We start from the raw sequence: 19,289 nt of genomic DNA on the forward strand, positions 1-19,289 counted from the left end.
TCCACGTTCAATAAGGAGATGGGCCTAAAGGATGAGCATACATTTCTGGGTTTGCCCGTTTTGTGTATAGTGACCACTGTGGCAACCCTTTGATCCAGGGGGAGCAGCCCCGTGTCGCGGTTTCTGCGAACATGTGGGGCAAGTACCTCTGGCTTCAGCTTGTACAGCTCTATTGGCAGCCCATTGGGACCTAAAGCTTTACCTGACTGGTGGTTTCTAATTGCCTGGGTGACTTCGTCATTAGTATAATCACTGTTGAGCACTGCTCTTTCATCGGAGGCCAGGGTAGGGAGCAATATGTCTGAGAGCAAGGCTTGCAAGTCCTCTTCTGTTAGGGAGAAACTCGCACGATAGATTGAGCAATAGTAATCTGCAAATTCGTATTACAGAGGATACAATTTAAATCGCTCTGTATAGTTTTTAAGGCACTGCACGGTCTTGGGCCTAAACCGTTGCAGAGCAAATTTGGATGGTATGCCCCCATCCGTAGGCTTCGCTCTTCCTCAGCCAATTTGGTAAGAGTGCCCAGGATTAAAAGAACAAAATTGGAGGGAAGAGCTTTCAGCATTGCAGCAGCGCGGCTTTGTAATGGCTTTCCCACTGATCTTAGACAGTTGGAAGATCTGCTGCAGTTTCGAAAGAAAAAAAGACCTGGCTTTATACCAAAGAATAAGCATTTCGAATGTAGCATGGCTTCCTTTCAGCACTTATGATGGCAGTGCACATTTATCTTGGCGCCAGGATGCCCGTAGGGTTACAGTGCGCTTTATAAGTACTGATACCAATAACAATAACAACAATAATTTCCTTGCCCGTAATTACATGAAATTTCAGCAAACCTCCATGAAATTATGCTTAAATATGAAAAATGTGAATCAGTCATTTTATGCTATATTTTAGAGTTGGATGTTCCTTGCATCAATTTTTGACACAAGAATCCATATCACACGAAAGAGAAGATTCACACAAAAAATGGCCCTGCCAACAACAACCACTTGCGGTCTGTTCTTCGTATGCATTTGTGGTAAATTGTTAGTGCAAATGGAGTGATTGCAGGAAGATTGTTTTACAATAATTGGTATGTGTAAATACACAAAGTCGTGTAATGGTGTTATTTATTTAATTTGACACAGCAACACAAAATATCCCCAAAATAAGCAAATTACTCCATTGTTATTTAAATTTCACCAAGGCCTTCTAATTTTACTTCATCCTTCGGTGGCATTATTTACATGCTGTCAACCATGATATCCTTATGCACACCTTAAAAGACTGCATAAGGTTTGAAGGGAAAGTCCTGGATTGGCTCAAATAATACCAAGTCAACCACGTGCAATTGATTAAATTGCATCCCGCATTGTTTAACCCAGCAGCTGTATCCCAATGGGTACCCCAAAGCTCTGTTTTAGCCCCTGCTTTATTTAATGTTTACTTTGAACCACAGAGTGATATCATAAAATAATCAGGAATGTACCATCACCAACATGCTGATGACCCCAGCTGTAATTGAAAGTTTCATGTCTCTTGACTGGCTTCAACCCTAGCTAACACAGTCCTGGATGATGACACCCCATCTCAAGTTCAAAACTCTAAAGACAATTAGCCTAATTGTGATGTTGGTGGGACCACCACCGACTGGCCGTTGGTGGCGGTCCCACCGACATACAGGCCATCAGAACTACTGTTGCATTAGGATGCAGGCAGTCGGACCGCAGTGGTCAGGGGGAAAGACCACCGTTTCGACAGGATCAAAGATCCCGTCATGGCAGTGATCGGAATAGTATCCCTAACATTGTGGCAGTCGATGTCCTTTTTAGGCTGCATTTCATGGCATTTCAACCACCATGAAAAGGCAGACAGAAACAGACTGTGGGGGCCCTACAGGGCTCCTGCCCCTGTGGGCCACTCCCAAGTGGTCTGGGGGCACATGTAGTGCCCGCCCACACATACGTGCATCGTGTGCCAGGCACTACATGGTGCCTGGCACACGGTGCATGGATGTCCACAAAATTATTTTTGTAACTGCAGCTTGTGCTGCTGCCCTTTTTCTAGGCAGCAGCACAAGCCACAGTAGAAAAAAAAGCACTTTCCGACTGTCACCACGGCGGTCAAATCGCAATTGGGCAGAACACCGCCTCCTTCCTGTTTGGTGGTCCCGAACCGCCGTGATGCCGGGCTTCAGTCCGCCCAGCATTGTAATGATGCCCAAAGTTCCTTCTCCTTTTGCCACAGGGCTCATCTACATGAGTACCGGAATGGCTAGACTCCACAAACATTCAGGACTGCTTTCACTGTTAAAAAATCTCTTGCTTTCACTTTAAACAATAGACTGGATTATCATACACACATTTACAAATGGGCAAGAAATACAAATTATCAGCTCAAACTCATCCAGCACATCATCCCCTTCTCACATGAACGCGATATAATAAAGTAATTGAAGAGCTTGCCTTATCCAGGTTACACTACAGGAATGCTATGTTATCCATCATTCCCAAAATTCATCTGGTTCCTCTTAAAGCCTCCTTACATGCTGCAGCTTATCTGACCTCAGGGGCTGACCACTTTGATTACATCACCCCCAATCCTCAGCTCTTTCAGTTGGCTACCAATTAAGGGGGAATCCTTGTTCAAACTTGCCTGCATAGTTCATAAAATCATCCATGTGGATCAGTCGCACTGTCTGGGTACAAAACTGAAATTCTCCGATGGTTCCTGCTAACTTCATAATGCAGACTCACTATTACTCGAAATTCCAGTTTTAAAGAAAAAACTCACTTTTGAACAATCCTTCCTTGGCTGTGCCCTAGGGTGTGGTACTCTTTTCCCAGGGAAATTAGGAAATTATATTCTTTACTTTTTTTTTTTAATTCTTTTTATTAAACAGCAAAGAGACGTTATTTCGTACACAACTTGATGGGGTAGGTCACATTTTACAGTTACATTCATACAGTTCACCGTTATACAGTTCTCTACATGGTACAATAGTGTAGTGTCAGCTACAGCATGATGGGATCTCCCAAAGAGGGGACAGCTGGTGGAACACATATCTTACCACGATAGTCATTCCACTTACTCCATAGAGAAATCCATTTTTTTGGGCATCCCCTCGCAGCATAAACTTTTTTTCCCCTTATCATACACCAATCCATGTCAGCTTTCCAGGCCTCCTCTGTGGGCGGTGCCCCTGCTCCCCACAGCCTAGCCAGGTTCCTTTTGGCTACCATTTAGCCCAGAGTGGCCCATATTCTGTCTTTTCTGTTTAAGTGGGTAGGGTCCCAGACATTCAAAAGGCATCTTTTAGCCTCACTTCCCATCTCTAATCTGAAGACCTCACCAATACAGTCATGAACCCCCTTCCAATATCTCTGGATGTACACACATTCCCATAAGATATGTATAAACGTACCAGCCTGGCCACATTGTCTTCTACATATGACATCATCTGCTCTGCCCATCCTGACTAGCTGAGACCCCGTAATGTAAATTCTATGGAGGATTTTCAGTTGGACCAGCCGCAGTCTGGAGGAGATTACTACCTCTCATGGGGAGCCTACCGCCTCTTGCCACTCTTCACCATCGAGCTCCAGCCCAACTCTCTCCCAGTGTTCCCGGAGGAGCTTGAGGGGATCCAGGGCGTTATTGACCAGTTTCTTATAAGTCAAGGATACCGCTTTCGTTTGTAGGTATCAATCGAGCAATCTATCTTCCGACAGTAAGGACTCTGGGGGAGATCATACCTTTGCCAATTGCGATGTTAGTGCATGCCTCACCTGCAAATATCTAAAATATTCTGTGTTGGCCAGATCATATTCTTGTTGCAGCGTGGCGAACGAGACCATCTCTCCCTTCGTCCATAGATCGCCAATTTTCATGATCCCAATCAAGTCGCACTTGTCAAACCACTTCGAGCTTCTTAGGGTGCCCAGCTGTTCCGAGTCCCACAAGGGAGTAGCCTGTGTGAGCTTCTTTTTCCACCCCAGGCTCCTATTGACTGCATGCCACACTTGCACTGAGTGCCTAGTTGGTCCTGTTAGGGGAACTTTCTTGGGCTTGGAATAAAGGGCCAAGTTACCCCCAGTAGCAACCGTTTGCCCATCCTATACCCTGGGTCATCCCATTGACAGTACGTGTACTGATTGATTGTGGCTAGGTGGGCCGAGGCTATACGAGGGCGACCCTCCCAAAGCAGTTCCCTCTGGAGACTCTCTACTTCTTTAAAATATTTCGCCGGGACCGGGTCCGGGAAATTCTGGAGTGCATAAAGAAAGCGTGGCAGTGACATAATTTTGAACAGCGCTGCCTTTCCCAACAGCGAGAGCCGGAGAGCCTTCCAGACAGCTACATCTCGCCTCAGCCTCTGCAGTGGGGGGAGCAGGTTGAGTTCATAACTGGTTCTGGGGTCTGTTGTAATAAATATCCCCAAGTAATGAAAACCCTCTTTCGCTTCTTGCATGGGGCACCCTCTCGGTAGAAGGGGTGGTTCATCACTGAGGACATACATTGGGGATTTGCTCCAGTTAATTGTGTACCCCGAGTATTTCCCAAAGTTGGTGAATATGTTGAGTACCCTATGGAGTGATGCCTTGGGAGACGCAAGGTAAAGCAAAATGTCGTCCGCTTATAGAGAAATGCGGTCCTCCCATGTGTCGGCCCACTTCAGTCCCCAGATTACTGGGTCTCTACGAATCCATGCCGCCAATGGCTCCAGGATAATGGCAAAAAGTAAGAGGGACAGTGGACAGCCCTGCCGAGTCTCCCAGCTCATCGTGAATACTCCCAACTTTTTATTGTTGACAACTACTTGCGCCAGGGGCTCGGTGTACAATAGTCGCACCTACCCGTTGAAGTTGGGCCCGAATCCCATCTTAGTCAAGACTGCAAACAGATACGGCCACTCTATGGTGTCGAAGGCCATCGTGGCAGCTAGCGAAACCACTACTGCTGCTTCTTGGATCATGCCCTGGCACCCCAACACTCCGTGCAGTCTCCTCAAATTCAATCCAGTGTTCCGGTGGGGAATAAAGCCTGATTGATCCGGGTGCACTAATTTACCGATCACTTGAGCCAACCAACCGGCCAGAAGTTTAGCCTGTACTTTAGGCTCCACGTTCAATAAGGAGATGGGCCTAAAGGATGAGCATACATTTCTGGGTTTGCCCGTTTTGTGTATAGTGACCACTGTGGCAACCCTTTGATCCAGGGGGAGCAGCCCCGTGTCGCGGTTTCTGCGAACATGTGGGGCAAGTACCTCTGGCTTCAGCTTGTACAGCTCTATTGGCAGCCCATTGGGACCTAAAGCTTTACCTGACTGGTGGTTTCTAATTGCCTGGGTGACTTCGTCATTAGTATAATCACTGTTGAGCACTGCTCTTTCATCGGAGGCCAGGGTAGGGAGCAATATGTCTGAGAGCAAGGCTTGCAAGTCCTCTTCTGTTAGGGAGAAACTCGCACGATAGATTGAGCAATAGTAATCTGCAAATTCGTATTACAGAGGATACAATTTAAATCGCTCTGTATAGTTTTTAAGGCACTGCACGGTCTTGGGCCTAAACCGTTGCAGAGCAAATTTGGATGGTATGCCCCCATCCGTAGGCTTCGCTCTTCCTCAGCCAATTTGGTAAGAGTGCCCAGGATTAAAAGAACAAAATTGGAGGGAAGAGCTTTCAGCATTGCAGCAGCGCGGCTTTGTAATGGCTTTCCCACTGATCTTAGACAGTTGGAAGATCTGCTGCAGTTTCGAAAGAAAAAAAGACCTGGCTTTATACCAAAGAATAAGCATTTCGAATGTAGCATGGCTTCCTTTCAGCACTTATGATGGCAGTGCACATTTATCTTGGCGCCAGGATGCCCGTAGGGTTACAGTGCGCTTTATAAGTACTGATACCAATAACAATAACAACAATAATTTCCTTGCCCGTAATTACATGAAATTTCAGCAAACCTCCATGAAATTATGCTTAAATATGAAAAATGTGAATCAGTCATTTTATGCTATATTTTAGAGTTGGATGTTCCTTGCATCAATTTTTGACACAAGAATCCATATCACACGAAAGAGAAGATTCACACAAAAAATGGCCCTGCCAACAACAACCACTTGCGGTCTGTTCTTCGTATGCATTTGTGGTAAATTGTTAGTGCAAATGGAGTGATTGCAGGAAGATTGTTTTACAATAATTGGTATGTGTAAATACACAAAGTCGTGTAATGGTGTTATTTATTTAATTTGACACAGCAACACAAAATATCCCCAAAATAAGCAAATTACTCCATTGTTATTTAAATTTCACCAAGGCCTTCTAATTTTACTTCATCCTTCGGTGGCATTATTTACATGCTGTCAACCATGATATCCTTATGCACACCTTAAAAGACTGCATAAGGTTTGAAGGGAAAGTCCTGGATTGGCTCAAATAATACCAAGTCAACCACGTGCAATTGATTAAATTGCATCCCGCATTGTTTAACCCAGCAGCTGTATCCCAATGGGTACCCCAAAGCTCTGTTTTAGCCCCTGCTTTATTTAATGTTTACTTTGAACCACAGAGTGATATCATAAAATAATCAGGAATGTACCATCACCAACATGCTGATGACCCCAGCTGTAATTGAAAGTTTCATGTCTCTTGACTGGCTTCAACCCTAGCTAACACAGTCCTGGATGATGACACCCCATCTCAAGTTCAAAACTCTAAAGACAATTAGCCTAATTGTGATGTTGGTGGGACCACCACCGACTGGCCGTTGGTGGCGGTCCCACCGACATACAGGCCATCAGAACTACTGTTGCATTAGGATGCAGGCAGTCGGACCGCAGTGGTCAGGGGGAAAGACCACCGTTTCGACAGGATCAAAGATCCCGTCATGGCAGTGATCGGAATAGTATCCCTAACATTGTGGCAGTCGATGTCCTTTTTAGGCTGCATTTCATGGCATTTCAACCACCATGAAAAGGCAGACAGAAACAGACTGTGGGGGCCCTACAGGGCTCCTGCCCCTGTGGGCCACTCCCAAGTGGTCTGGGGGCACATGTAGTGCCCGCCCACACATACGTGCATCGTGTGCCAGGCACTACATGGTGCCTGGCACACGGTGCATGGATGTCCACAAAATTATTTTTGTAACTGCAGCTTGTGCTGCTGCCCTTTTTCTAGGCAGCAGCACAAGCCACAGTAGAAAAAAAAGCACTTTCCGACTGTCACCACGGCGGTCAAATCGCAATTGGGCAGAACACCGCCTCCTTCCTGTTTGGTGGTCCCGAACCGCCGTGATGCCGGGCTTCAGTCCGCCCAGCATTGTAATGATGCCCAAAGTTCCTTCTCCTTTTGCCACAGGGCTCATCTACATGAGTACCGGAATGGCTAGACTCCACAAACATTCAGGACTGCTTTCACTGTTAAAAAATCTCTTGCTTTCACTTTAAACAATAGACTGGATTATCATACACACATTTACAAATGGGCAAGAAATACAAATTATCAGCTCAAACTCATCCAGCACATCATCCCCTTCTCACATGAACGCGATATAATAAAGTAATTGAAGAGCTTGCCTTATCCAGGTTACACTACAGGAATGCTATGTTATCCATCATTCCCAAAATTCATCTGGTTCCTCTTAAAGCCTCCTTACATGCTGCAGCTTATCTGACCTCAGGGGCTGACCACTTTGATTACATCACCCCCAATCCTCAGCTCTTTCAGTTGGCTACCAATTAAGGGGGAATCCTTGTTCAAACTTGCCTGCATAGTTCATAAAATCATCCATGTGGATCAGTCGCACTGTCTGGGTACAAAACTGAAATTCTCCGATGGTTCCTGCTAACTTCATAATGCAGACTCACTATTACTCGAAATTCCAGTTTTAAAGAAAAAACTCACTTTTGAACAATCCCTCCTTGGCTGTGCCCTAGGGTGTGGTACTCTTTTCCCAGGGAAATTAGGAAATTATATTCTTTACTTTTTTTTTTTAATTCTTTTTATTAAACAGCAAAGAGACGTTATTTCGTACACAACTTGATGGGGTAGGTCACATTTTACAGTTACATTCATACAGTTCACCGTTATACAGTTCTCTACATGGTACAATAGTGTAGTGTCAGCTACAGCATGATGGGATCTCCCAAAGAGGGGACAGCTGGTGGAACACATATCTTACCACGATAGTCATTCCACTTACTCCATAGAGAAATTCATTTTTTTGGGCATCCCCTCGCAGCATAAACTTTTTTTCCCCTTATCATACACCAATCCATGTCAGCTTTCCAGGCCTCCTCTGTGGGCGGTGCCCCTGCTCCCCACAGCCTAGCCAGGTTCCTTTTGGCTACCATTTAGCCCAGAGTGGCCCATATTCTGTCTTTTCTGTTTAAGTGGGTAGGGTCCCAGACATTCAAAAGGCATCTTTTAGCCTCACTTCCCATCTCTAATCTGAAGACCTCACCAATACAGTCATGAACCCCCTTCCAATATCTCTGGATGTACACACATTCCCATAAGATATGTATAAACGTACCAGCCTGGCCACATTGTCTTCTACATATGACATCATCTGCTCTGCCCATCCTGACTAGCTGAGACCCCGTAATGTAAATTCTATGGAGGATTTTCAGTTGGACCAGCCGCAGTCTGGAGGAGATTACTACCTCTCATGGGGAGCCTACCGCCTCTTGCCACTCTTCACCATCGAGCTCCAGCCCAACTCTCTCCCAGTGTTCCCGGAGGAGCTTGAGGGGATCCAGGGCGTTATTGACCAGTTTCTTATAAGTCAAGGATACCGCTTTCGTTTGTAGGTATCAATCGAGCAATCTATCTTCCGACAGTAAGGACTCTGGGGGAGATCATACCTTTGCCAATTGCGATGTTAGTGCATGCCTCACCTGCAAATATCTAAAATATTCTGTGTTGGCCAGATCATATTCTTGTTGCAGCGTGGCGAACGAGACCATCTCTCCCTTCGTCCATAGATCGCCAATTTTCATGATCCCAATCAAGTCGCACTTGTCAAACCACTTCGAGCTTCTTAGGGTGCCCAGCTGTTCCGAGTCCCACAAGGGAGTAGCCTGTGTGAGCTTCTTTTTCCACCCCAGGCTCCTATTGACTGCATGCCACACTTGCACTGAGTGCCTAGTTGGTCCTGTTAGGGGAACTTTCTTGGGCTTGGAATAAAGGGCCAAGTTACCCCCAGTAGCAACCGTTTGCCCATCCTATACCCTGGGTCATCCCATTGACAGTACGTGTACTGATTGATTGTGGCTAGGTGGGCCGAGGCTATACGAGGGCGACCCTCCCAAAGCAGTTCCCTCTGGAGACTCTCTACTTCTTTAAAATATTTCGCCGGGACCGGGTCCGGGAAATTCTGGAGTGCATAAAGAAAGCGTGGCAGTGACATAATTTTGAACAGCGCTGCCTTTCCCAACAGCGAGAGCCGGAGAGCCTTCCAGACAGCTACATCTCGCCTCAGCCTCTGCAGTGGGGGGAGCAGGTTGAGTTCATAACTGGTTCTGGGGTCTGTTGTAATAAATATCCCCAAGTAATGAAAACCCTCTTTCGCTTCTTGCATGGGGCACCCTCTCGGTAGAAGGGGTGGTTCATCACTGAGGACATACATTGGGGATTTGCTCCAGTTAATTGTGTACCCCGAGTATTTCCCAAAGTTGGTGAATATGTTGAGTACCCTATGGAGTGATGCCTTGGGAGACGCAAGGTAAAGCAAAATGTCGTCCGCTTATAGAGAAATGCGGTCCTCCCATGTGTCGGCCCACTTCAGTCCCCAGATTACTGGGTCTCTACGAATCCATGCCGCCAATGGCTCCAGGATAATGGCAAAAAGTAAGAGGGACAGTGGACAGCCCTGCCGAGTCTCCCAGCTCATCGTGAATACTCCCAACTTTTTATTGTTGACAACTACTTGCGCCAGGGGCTCGGTGTACAATAGTCGCACCTACCCGTTGAAGTTGGGCCCGAATCCCATCTTAGTCAAGACTGCAAACAGATACGGCCACTCTATGGTGTCGAAGGCCATCGTGGCAGCTAGCGAAACCACTACTGCTGCTTCTTGGATCATGCCCTGGCACCCCAACACTCCGTGCAGTCTCCTCAAATTCAATCCAGTGTTCCGGTGGGGAATAAAGCCTGATTGATCCGGGTGCACTAATTTACCGATCACTTGAGCCAACCAACCGGCCAGAAGTTTAGCCTGTACTTTAGGCTCCACGTTCAATAAGGAGATGGGCCTAAAGGATGAGCATACATTTCTGGGTTTGCCCGTTTTGTGTATAGTGACCACTGTGGCAACCCTTTGATCCAGGGGGAGCAGCCCCGTGTCGCGGTTTCTGCGAACATGTGGGGCAAGTACCTCTGGCTTCAGCTTGTACAGCTCTATTGGCAGCCCATTGGGACCTAAAGCTTTACCTGACTGGTGGTTTCTAATTGCCTGGGTGACTTCGTCATTAGTATAATCACTGTTGAGCACTGCTCTTTCATCGGAGGCCAGGGTAGGGAGCAATATGTCTGAGAGCAAGGCTTGCAAGTCCTCTTCTGTTAGGGAGAAACTCGCACGATAGATTGAGCAATAGTAATCTGCAAATTCGTTGGCAATCTCCTGCGGGTCTGTTATTGTTTCACCTGACTCCATCAATAGTTCTGGCACTAGTCTGCTCGCAAGCACTTTTTTATCAAGTCACAACAATAACTTTCCAGCCTTGTCCCCCAAATCATATAGTCTACCCTCTTTGTCTCTGCTCGGCGACTTGGCCACGTCAGTAGCAATGGCTTTGTATTCATCTCTTTTAATTTTCAGTCTGTGATGTCAGTCTTGAGTCACTGGTCCCTCATTGTCTTCCTCCATGAGGGGGATTTCATTTTTTAAGCGGGCTAGATCTTTGGACTTTTCCTTCCGCACCCTGGCTATAGACGAGATTGATTGACCTCTCACTACCATTTTAAAGGCTTCCCACAGGGTTTGGAATGACTGTACTGATTCCCTGTTATCTAGAAAGTAATTTTCAATAGCTTTCACCAGATCATCTCTCACCACGGGGTTCTGTAAGTACCAGGGGTTAATTGGCACTATTCTCCCTACCCTCTTCTCGCCCATGACTACTTTTGCCCATAGTGGGGAGTGATCGGATATGCCTTGGGCGAGATGTTCGATTTCCCGAATATTTCCCACTTGGGATGCCGGAGTTAGAAGATAGTCTATGCGAGATAGGCAATTGTGCGCCTCTGAATGGAAAGTGTGTTGGATACTTTCTGAGTCTCCACGTGTCTACGAGGCCCAATGTATCCAGGAAATCCTGGAGCCACCTATGTGAGAGGCTTATAGTGCGGGGAGGACACCGGTCAAGGGAGCCGGAAACTACAGAGTTAAATTTGCCTCCCATGACCAGGTAGCTTTTTGGGAATGACAACATGATTTTACCTAAGTCTTTGAAGGTTTGGCTCTGTAGCCCAGCCAGGACGTACACTGCTGCTATTGTAAGTGACTTCCCCTCCCACTGTCCCGAAATTGCTGCATATCTATCCATCCCGTCAGTCCAGGTGTGTTGAATTGACAGTGGAAAGGAGATTTTTAACAGGATGCCCACTCCCCTGGAACCCGAGGTAAACCCAGGGTGGACCACAAGTCGGTAGCCACATCTACTCATGGCCTTACAGGAGTTGTCCACTAAGTGTGTCTCCTGAAGGAGTACCACATCCGGAGCGTGCCGCTTGACGTATTGTAATATGATACTACATTTTAGTTTGTCCCCAAGCCCATTTTCGTTCCAACTTAGAAGCTTAAAACTCTTATAGTCTTTACTTTTTAAAAAACTATTTGAAATCCTCAGCATACTCAGACTCCTCTGCCAGACATTATCGTACATTCATTTAGGGGACTGATGTTTGCTTCATGGATACCTAGCACTCCATTCTCACACCCCACCTAATTCAGGAGTGAGGCTATTGATTGTTCTTCGTGACTAGTATGATTGTCGAAGCAAACTACTTTTGCTCCATTGGAGATATTTATTGGATGAGTCTTCCTCCCCTTCTATAATCACGCTACCAAACTGGTTACAAATCAAAAAAGCGAATATTGGTTGCATTTGTTTTTCATAGACTACTTGTAACTCACTGTGGTCCGCGCTCCTGTCTTTTTATTTCTTTAATTAGATAAACATCTATCTATCTATCTATCTATCTATCTATCTATCTATCTATCTATCTATCTATCTATCTATCTATCTATCTATCTATCTATCTATCTGTCTGTCTGTCTGTCTGTCTGTCTGTCTGTCTGTCTGTCTGTCTGTCTGTCTGTCTGTCTGTCTGTCTATGTTAGCTATCTCTTTGTCAATGTATCTTTCACTCTGTAGCTCTACCTGTCCATCAGTCTATATATCTCCTTACTATGCCTCTCAATAAACAATTGAGCAAATTAGTATTGTGCCCCAGACTTATCGGTCTGTCTATCCATCCCTCTGTGCATCAATCTATCCATTCATCCATCTGTCTAATCAATCAGCCAATCAACCAGATAAATGGTGTCCAGTAGTGACACTGGACATCTGCAGAGGATACTTGTACTTTATGGTGAATTGAAGTTTTTAAATGTGAAAAATAGCCACAGAGTTAATTTCAGGACTGCAGGTGATGCCAGCAGGGAACCAAGTCTTGAACATAGGGCCAGTTGTACAAAAATTAGGATTGTGATTCCTAAATTGCGATTCTTACTGAATCACATTTTGGAAATTGCAATTCCTAATGTAAAAAAGAATATATTTAAAAATAGTGATTCCTAGTGGGGTCACAAATTGACCTAACTCATGGATAGTAATGAGATAGGTCGCATTTTGTGATCCACTATGAATAGCTGCCATCACAGGGATGGTGGCCTGCTGGGATCAGCAGACTACACTGTCTCTGATTGCTTATGAATTAAGATTTTTTTTTAAATGCAGCCCGTTTTCCGTAAAGGACAAATGGATGTGTTTAAAAAAACAGAAAAATAAACTTTTAGGTTTCATTTTTTAAGAGCAGACTACTCTTCATTTTTCTTTTTTTTTTGCAATCTCAAAAGGGAAGGCGTCTCTTGCGGACCCCTTCCCATTTGCGAATGGGTTACCACCTCCTACAAGGTGATAAAAAATTAATGTTGTTCCACCGGAACTTGATTGAAAAACATTAATACATACCACTGCGAATTGGTATTTGGAAGGGACACTCTAAACACACCCTTTCCAAATACCGATTCGCAAATCTAAATTGAGGTTCAGTAACAAGTTAACAAATCGCAATTTGGGTTTAGTATATTTAAAAAATGTTTTTTTGTGGTCGCAAATTCCGTTTGCGCCCTCTAAAAAAGCTTTGTAGAAATGGCCCATAGTCTCTAAAGATTGTTTAGTTTGTCAGAAATAAGCACACTAGTATTTAACATCTGTGGAGTTTGAAGAGATCTAGGTTTCATTGAAGTCAATAATCAGACCTCAGAAGTTTAGGAATGCTTGGTGGTTTGTGGCTACACTGGTGCATTAGACTTTCTCTACTAAGGTGAAGGCTCATTCTCCAGAGAAAAGTAATCCAATGTTTGTCAGTGGTGGACTGATCAACGCCAGATTTTCAGGCTGTCAAACTGAGGTAACCGTGCATAGAATCCAAGCAGCTAAAGTTTAACTAGTTACTAGTTATCCTGAAAATCTGGAAATGACTCCCCACTCCCTACTCGGGAGCTGCAGAAATAATGGATGAAGAATTCCCCCGGCTGCGGTGGACATAACTTTGAAACACTGCTCACTCCTAGCGCGTTCTTGTAGTCTTTTCAGCTGATCTCACCAGTTGTTTACAGGAGGTTTCTGATTTCCCATCGTAGGAGCACATAGCAGAACACTGCTGAGAGGGTCCTTGTGTGCCTTCTGTTACGGTTCAAAACTCAGCCCTTATAGAACTTTGGATATGGGGAGAGCCAGGTTTATCCTTTGTCAAAAGGCATAGCTTGCAAGGAGAGTTTCCAAACATCATCCACAGGGCTGTATAAAGGTTCACTGGGAATGGATGGATCTAGAGCAAATATGTTTAGTGAACCAATCAGAAAAGGCCAGGCTGGTATAAATCAGAGGCGTGTGATGCTCGCTTGATTATTTTCCTTTGCAGCCTGCCAAGTAAATAAATAGAGGAAGTCACTGAGTATGCAAGCAGTATGGGGTTGAGTACTTTTCCTTGGGGAAATATCGGCTAAGTGGGCCCATGCATCCTTGAAATGCCATGCAAGGCGGCAACAGGCAATGGATTCCCGCAGGCGCCCGCCAGCAGCTGTTGCCATAATTGTCTGGTAAACATTCAGAATACCTTATCCATTCATCACTGCGCTTGACGCGGTTCCTATTGGGAATTATATCCAGGCAGAATGGAGCACACACAAAGGAGCCGTCTGCTTCCATGTGACTATGTTAATCATCGCAAGAGTCACTGAGCCGCTGCTTGATTTTCATCTTCCAGGCACCTGTGAATACTGCACCTGAGATCCAGCAAATAGCGCAACTGACAATGCTTTTTCATTGGCTAGGTCCAGGACTGGCGTTCCTTGCCTACCCTCAAGCAGTCACACAGCTTCCGATGTCCTCTCTATGGTCAATTCTCTTCTTCTCCATGCTGATGATGTTGGGCCTCGACAGCCAGGTAAGAGAAAGTTTGGACCCACCATGATTTAATGGAATGGCTCCCCCCACAAGAAATAGATTGTATCAGTTGCCATGCTTTTGTTACAACTTGTGGTTATGGGAATAGCACGATAGGCTGGGACTTAAATGATACAATGTGTTGGTTTACTTATATAGTGCAACTGAAGTTTGCTGAAATAAAAAGTTTACCGTGACTGCTGCATGTTGCATGATCTTTTGAAATCGATGAAAAAACAATGACAGTAAATAATGGCAAACTACTCTGTGCAGTAACAGTAACATGAAAGTATCAAGAAAGACAATTTACTCCTCCTAATATTACACCAATAAAACTGTGATATAAAGCTTGACCACAGTTATTGTTATTGTTATTGTTATTGTTATTGTTATTTTAATTTTATACCGCGCCTAATCACCTGCAGGCCTCTAAGCGCCCGGAAAGATGGAATAGGACAATAACACAACAGGTCAGAACAAAAGATCGCATTGGATTAAGCCATGCTCAGGCTTCTCCTGAACAGTAGCGTTTTCAGGCTCTTTCGAAATTTTAAGAGGTTTCCTTCCTCACGTAGCCCTCCAGGCAAGTTGTTTCACAGCTGGGAAACCAATACCGAGAAGGCTCTGCCTCCCTTCGTCACTAGCCTGTACCGAGAGCAAGTCAACAACTGCAGGTCCGAGGACCGAAGTGATCTCGTCGGGCAGTACAGTTGTAGGCGCTCCTTGATATAGGCCGGAGCCTTACCGTAGATGACCTTATGGGCTATACACAGACTCTTGAATTCCACTCTCTCTTTTATTGGAAGCCAATGTAGGTTTTGTAGTAGAGGAGTGGCTCTAGACCTCCTAGGGAGTCTAAAAATCAGTCGGGCAGCATCATTCATTAGAATCTGAAGCCTATTAGTAAGGGTTTTCGGTAGGCCAAGATAGAGGGCATTCCCATAGTCAATTCTGGAAATGATAGTGGCAGTTACTATTGAGCGCATCATGGGCTCTGAAAGGATAGGGGATAACAGTGGACCATGAATGATTGAAAGGGAGAATTTAAAAATACTTTCTTCTAAAAAATGGAAATGGAAAAAATGGAAAAATAACTGGTTTTAAGTAAAATGTAAATAATGAATCTGCCCATGGCAAAGGTAGGAGAACATGGCTGCCATCAACCACCACCATAGTGCATTTACATAATTCATAACCAAATACGAGCTAATACATCTAGATAGCTCCCTAATGGATGACAATGTCTGAATTGTGTTGTGCCTACTATATGCCCATTGACTGGATAAACGTGCCACCTGTGCCTTCCTTACATGAACAGATCATTGGTGGATGATAGTGAAAGGAACACCTGTAAACTGGTGCAAGGACATTGAGCAATGGTGCCTCCCGCAAGTTGCACAGTCAAAAGGGGAGTCGAGGATTTGAGAACTCCACTCCCTCATGGGCCTGGTACTCTAGTCATGGAAGTTTAGAGAGACTTGTAACAGCTGTGGGCAGCAACATGGTTGTGCAATGCGGGTGGCATGTGTCTGCATGCCCAGCCGCGGCCAAATTACTAGGGTGACTAGTACCATAGCATAAGTGAGGAGCTGGGTGTGCAGCAGAGCTCAGAGCTGAGCAGAGCCCTGTGACCCACCAGAGCCACAAGGGATGGCGCCAGAGGTGTGAGCCCAGCAAGTATCCAAGGAGGAAGGAGAAGCGGTGCTGATGACTGCTCACTCATGTTAGGGAGCAAGGTTGGTGGGTCAGTCTGTCTAATGTATCAGACTGGCAGCCAGCAGTCCCTAGCAGGGCAACTGGGCTTCCAGTAAGTGCCAAGGACCCAGAAGCACAGTTGTGATGGGCAAGGGAACCGAGTGAGAGGCCAAACTCACAACCAACGTTTTAGAACAAGAGCTAGAAATCAGAGACAAATTATGTAGGGCTGTAACCCAAGCGGATGAAGTGAGCTTGATGGAATGGGCACGCAACAAGATCACAAAAATACTAACAGTGGCTGCTGTTTACCCGGCATGAAGTGTTCAATAACAAATTAGGGCAAGTAAAAGTGCTAGACTCAGAGGAGCAGAGCAGGGGTCAAAGATTTTGCGTGTTATTTGCATGTACACGGAACTTAACACCCTGAAAAGGGCAGGATAAAAAAAACAGAAAAACAGGATCTAATCTGACAGAGATATTAGAAACCCTGCAATAGTGAAATGTCTGTTCACTGTTGTAAACAAAGCTGCATAAGCACTGTTACAGCTAAAATAAATGTTTTATTTAAAAAACACATAGTAACAAGACATCTAAGATATTGGCTCACAAATTACAGGCCATTGAATATGCAACTTGCAATTAAAGTAATCAAGGAAGTGGTGGCGGCGGGGGAGGAAGTGAAATCAGTCACGTCTGAGAAGCAGAAAGTAGGAGATAACCAAATGGCTGATTGTACGTGAGCTAAACCCCCTGGCACCAAAAGTATCATTGATCAAGTTCCCTTAAGGGGGCATCCGGTTTTGCTTATAAACAAGCATTTGCAATTGAATAGGTCTCATATTTAGGAGAGTTTGAGCTTTTGGCATTGTAAGTGGCAATACATTTTATTTTTGTGTTGTTTTTAAAACAGACAAATGAAGGCATTGTCATTTACAATGCCAATAGCTTAAACTCTTGCAAATGCGAGACCGATTGCATTGCAAATACGTTTGCACCCATGCCATAAAGATTATTTTTTAAAGCGTTAGGAGAGAGCTTGTCCACAGCAGGCAGGACAAAACTATTTGAGAAAATAATGCTCAGAGGCTGTAATTAAAGCCAGCTGAGTAACAACACACATAGCAGGGGGTGTCCTCATGAGAGGTTACAAAATGAGACAAGGCGGTACTAAGGATGGACTACTAAGCCGATTGACCAATGAAAAGCCACAGTTTACAGTGGACAATGACACAAGCCAATTAAAATATGGGCGGAGCTTCAAGTACATACCTGAATACAGCATGCCTCGCAGAGCATCACATGCACAGCCTAGGCTTGACCTAAAAACGATTCTCTTTACCGAGATCCACATTTCTGACAATCAGCCACAGTAGACATCCAGTAATGCAGCTTTCTTTGATGATGTAATTTGGGTTTTGAGATGCACTACGACATCATCCAGCTGCAGCCCCTTAGAGCAATGAGTGAGCTTTTAGAAGGACCCATCAATCTCCCAGAATGAAGCACTGAGGTGTTTCCTGCCCACATTCCTTCAGAACTCAGCACGATTTAAAATGTCCATGAAATTATGACTGGCCTTTGTCATCCTGTGCAGTGATGACCAACTCCACCTCCAGATGAAACAAGCACCCCGCCGCCTCCTTCACAACCTGGATGACCTGTTGCTCCTCAAGGACACTTCAACTTGGTGACCTCAAGCCAAGTTGACTTTGCCCAGGCGTCTGATTTTGTTTTGCATAGCTGTCTTTGTAACAGTTACTTTTTTCCTTGTAGCAGGGGTGTTTCCTCTATGTGTAATTCTGGCACATGATCGCTCTAATTTAGTTTTTGATGCAACCTTTTTCACTTTGATGTCACCAAACTAGTGGCGTAACATAAAATGACGGGCCCCCTGGATAATGTGAAGAGGGGCCCGTTGTCTTACAGATAGCACAGATATTAGCTCTTGGGCTCAATGGGTCCACCCCATGCTGCAGGTGGCCTGATCAGGAAAGCTGAGTGACTTTCCCAAGCGTTTACCTATTTCTTAGTCCATGCCAGTGCACGCATTCTGCAAGGCATGCCATGGCATGGCTCTGGGAGGCGAGGAGGCCCCCTCCAAAACAAGGAACTCTGGGAGCCCCCCTCACTGCGGGGCGTCTGTTATGCCCCTGCACCAAACTTTCAATGGTGAGCAGTTTGCGAACACATAGCCAGGCTAGGCTTTTTTAGCTAATGAGAGCACTGCTGGAGTTATTTGACACAACTTAGCATCTAGGCCTTAATTATGGATCATCAGTAACTCGTGCACATTCCACTGGAATGTGCAGAACACACCTCGGTATTTACATATTCCAACGCAAAGCTTACTGCATGTTTGCAGTGCATTTATCCTGTGCTGTGTTCACACCTTCCCACGCAGTATCTTCACTCCTTCACCAGGATCTGCTCTGATTTTAGGGCACACTTTATGAAGCAGCCTTCCTCCGCCCTCTGCACCTCTCCCCTCGTGTGATTCAACCGTCTCCTCATCCTGGCCTTCTCCACAGATGCAAACTGCTGCTGACGCCTCTCGTGTGGCTCACGTGACCTGCCACGTGCCCTCGGGCTCCCTCCTAACTCTATTCTGAAAGGCCAACCAAGCGCAAGAAAGCGATTCGAGCAGAGGGAAGTAATCGAGGCTGACAGGCAGATACCTGTGCTCGGTGGCAGCGGAGAGGACGCTCCCGGCCCACCGTCACCGCTCAGAGGAGACTGTCACCGCATCCCGGAGCAGCCCAGGCCATCCGCAGCTCCAAGCCATGCAGGCGAGCTGTGCAGCCGGACACCGAGCTGTCTTAAGGCACAACACAGCATGTGGGATATGTGTTGAGAAGAGAGAGAACGGCGCGGGGGCTTTTTATAACAGCACCGGCAGCTTTTTCACAGCAGCTTTTTAAAACCACCTACATGGAAA

General features: G+C 45.5%; 1 protein-coding gene across 2 annotated transcripts in view; it reads left to right on the plus strand.

The window, feature by feature from the left end:
* Nucleotides 1-19,289, plus strand: part of LOC146854882 (sodium- and chloride-dependent GABA transporter 1-like) — a 510,325-nt gene that overhangs the window by 405,335 nt on the left and 85,701 nt on the right. For both annotated transcript variants that reach the window (XM_085652291.1, XM_085652290.1), the window contains one exon: nt 14,545-14,657. In XM_085652291.1, coding sequence (XP_085508417.1) covers nt 14,545-14,657 — 113 coding nt within the window. The remainder of the gene's footprint in view (nt 1-14,544; nt 14,658-19,289) is intronic.

This window comes from Triturus cristatus, chromosome 4_1 (assembly GCF_964204655.1).
Source record: "Triturus cristatus chromosome 4_1, aTriCri1.1, whole genome shotgun sequence".
Taxonomy (NCBI): Eukaryota; Metazoa; Chordata; class Amphibia; order Caudata; family Salamandridae; genus Triturus; species Triturus cristatus.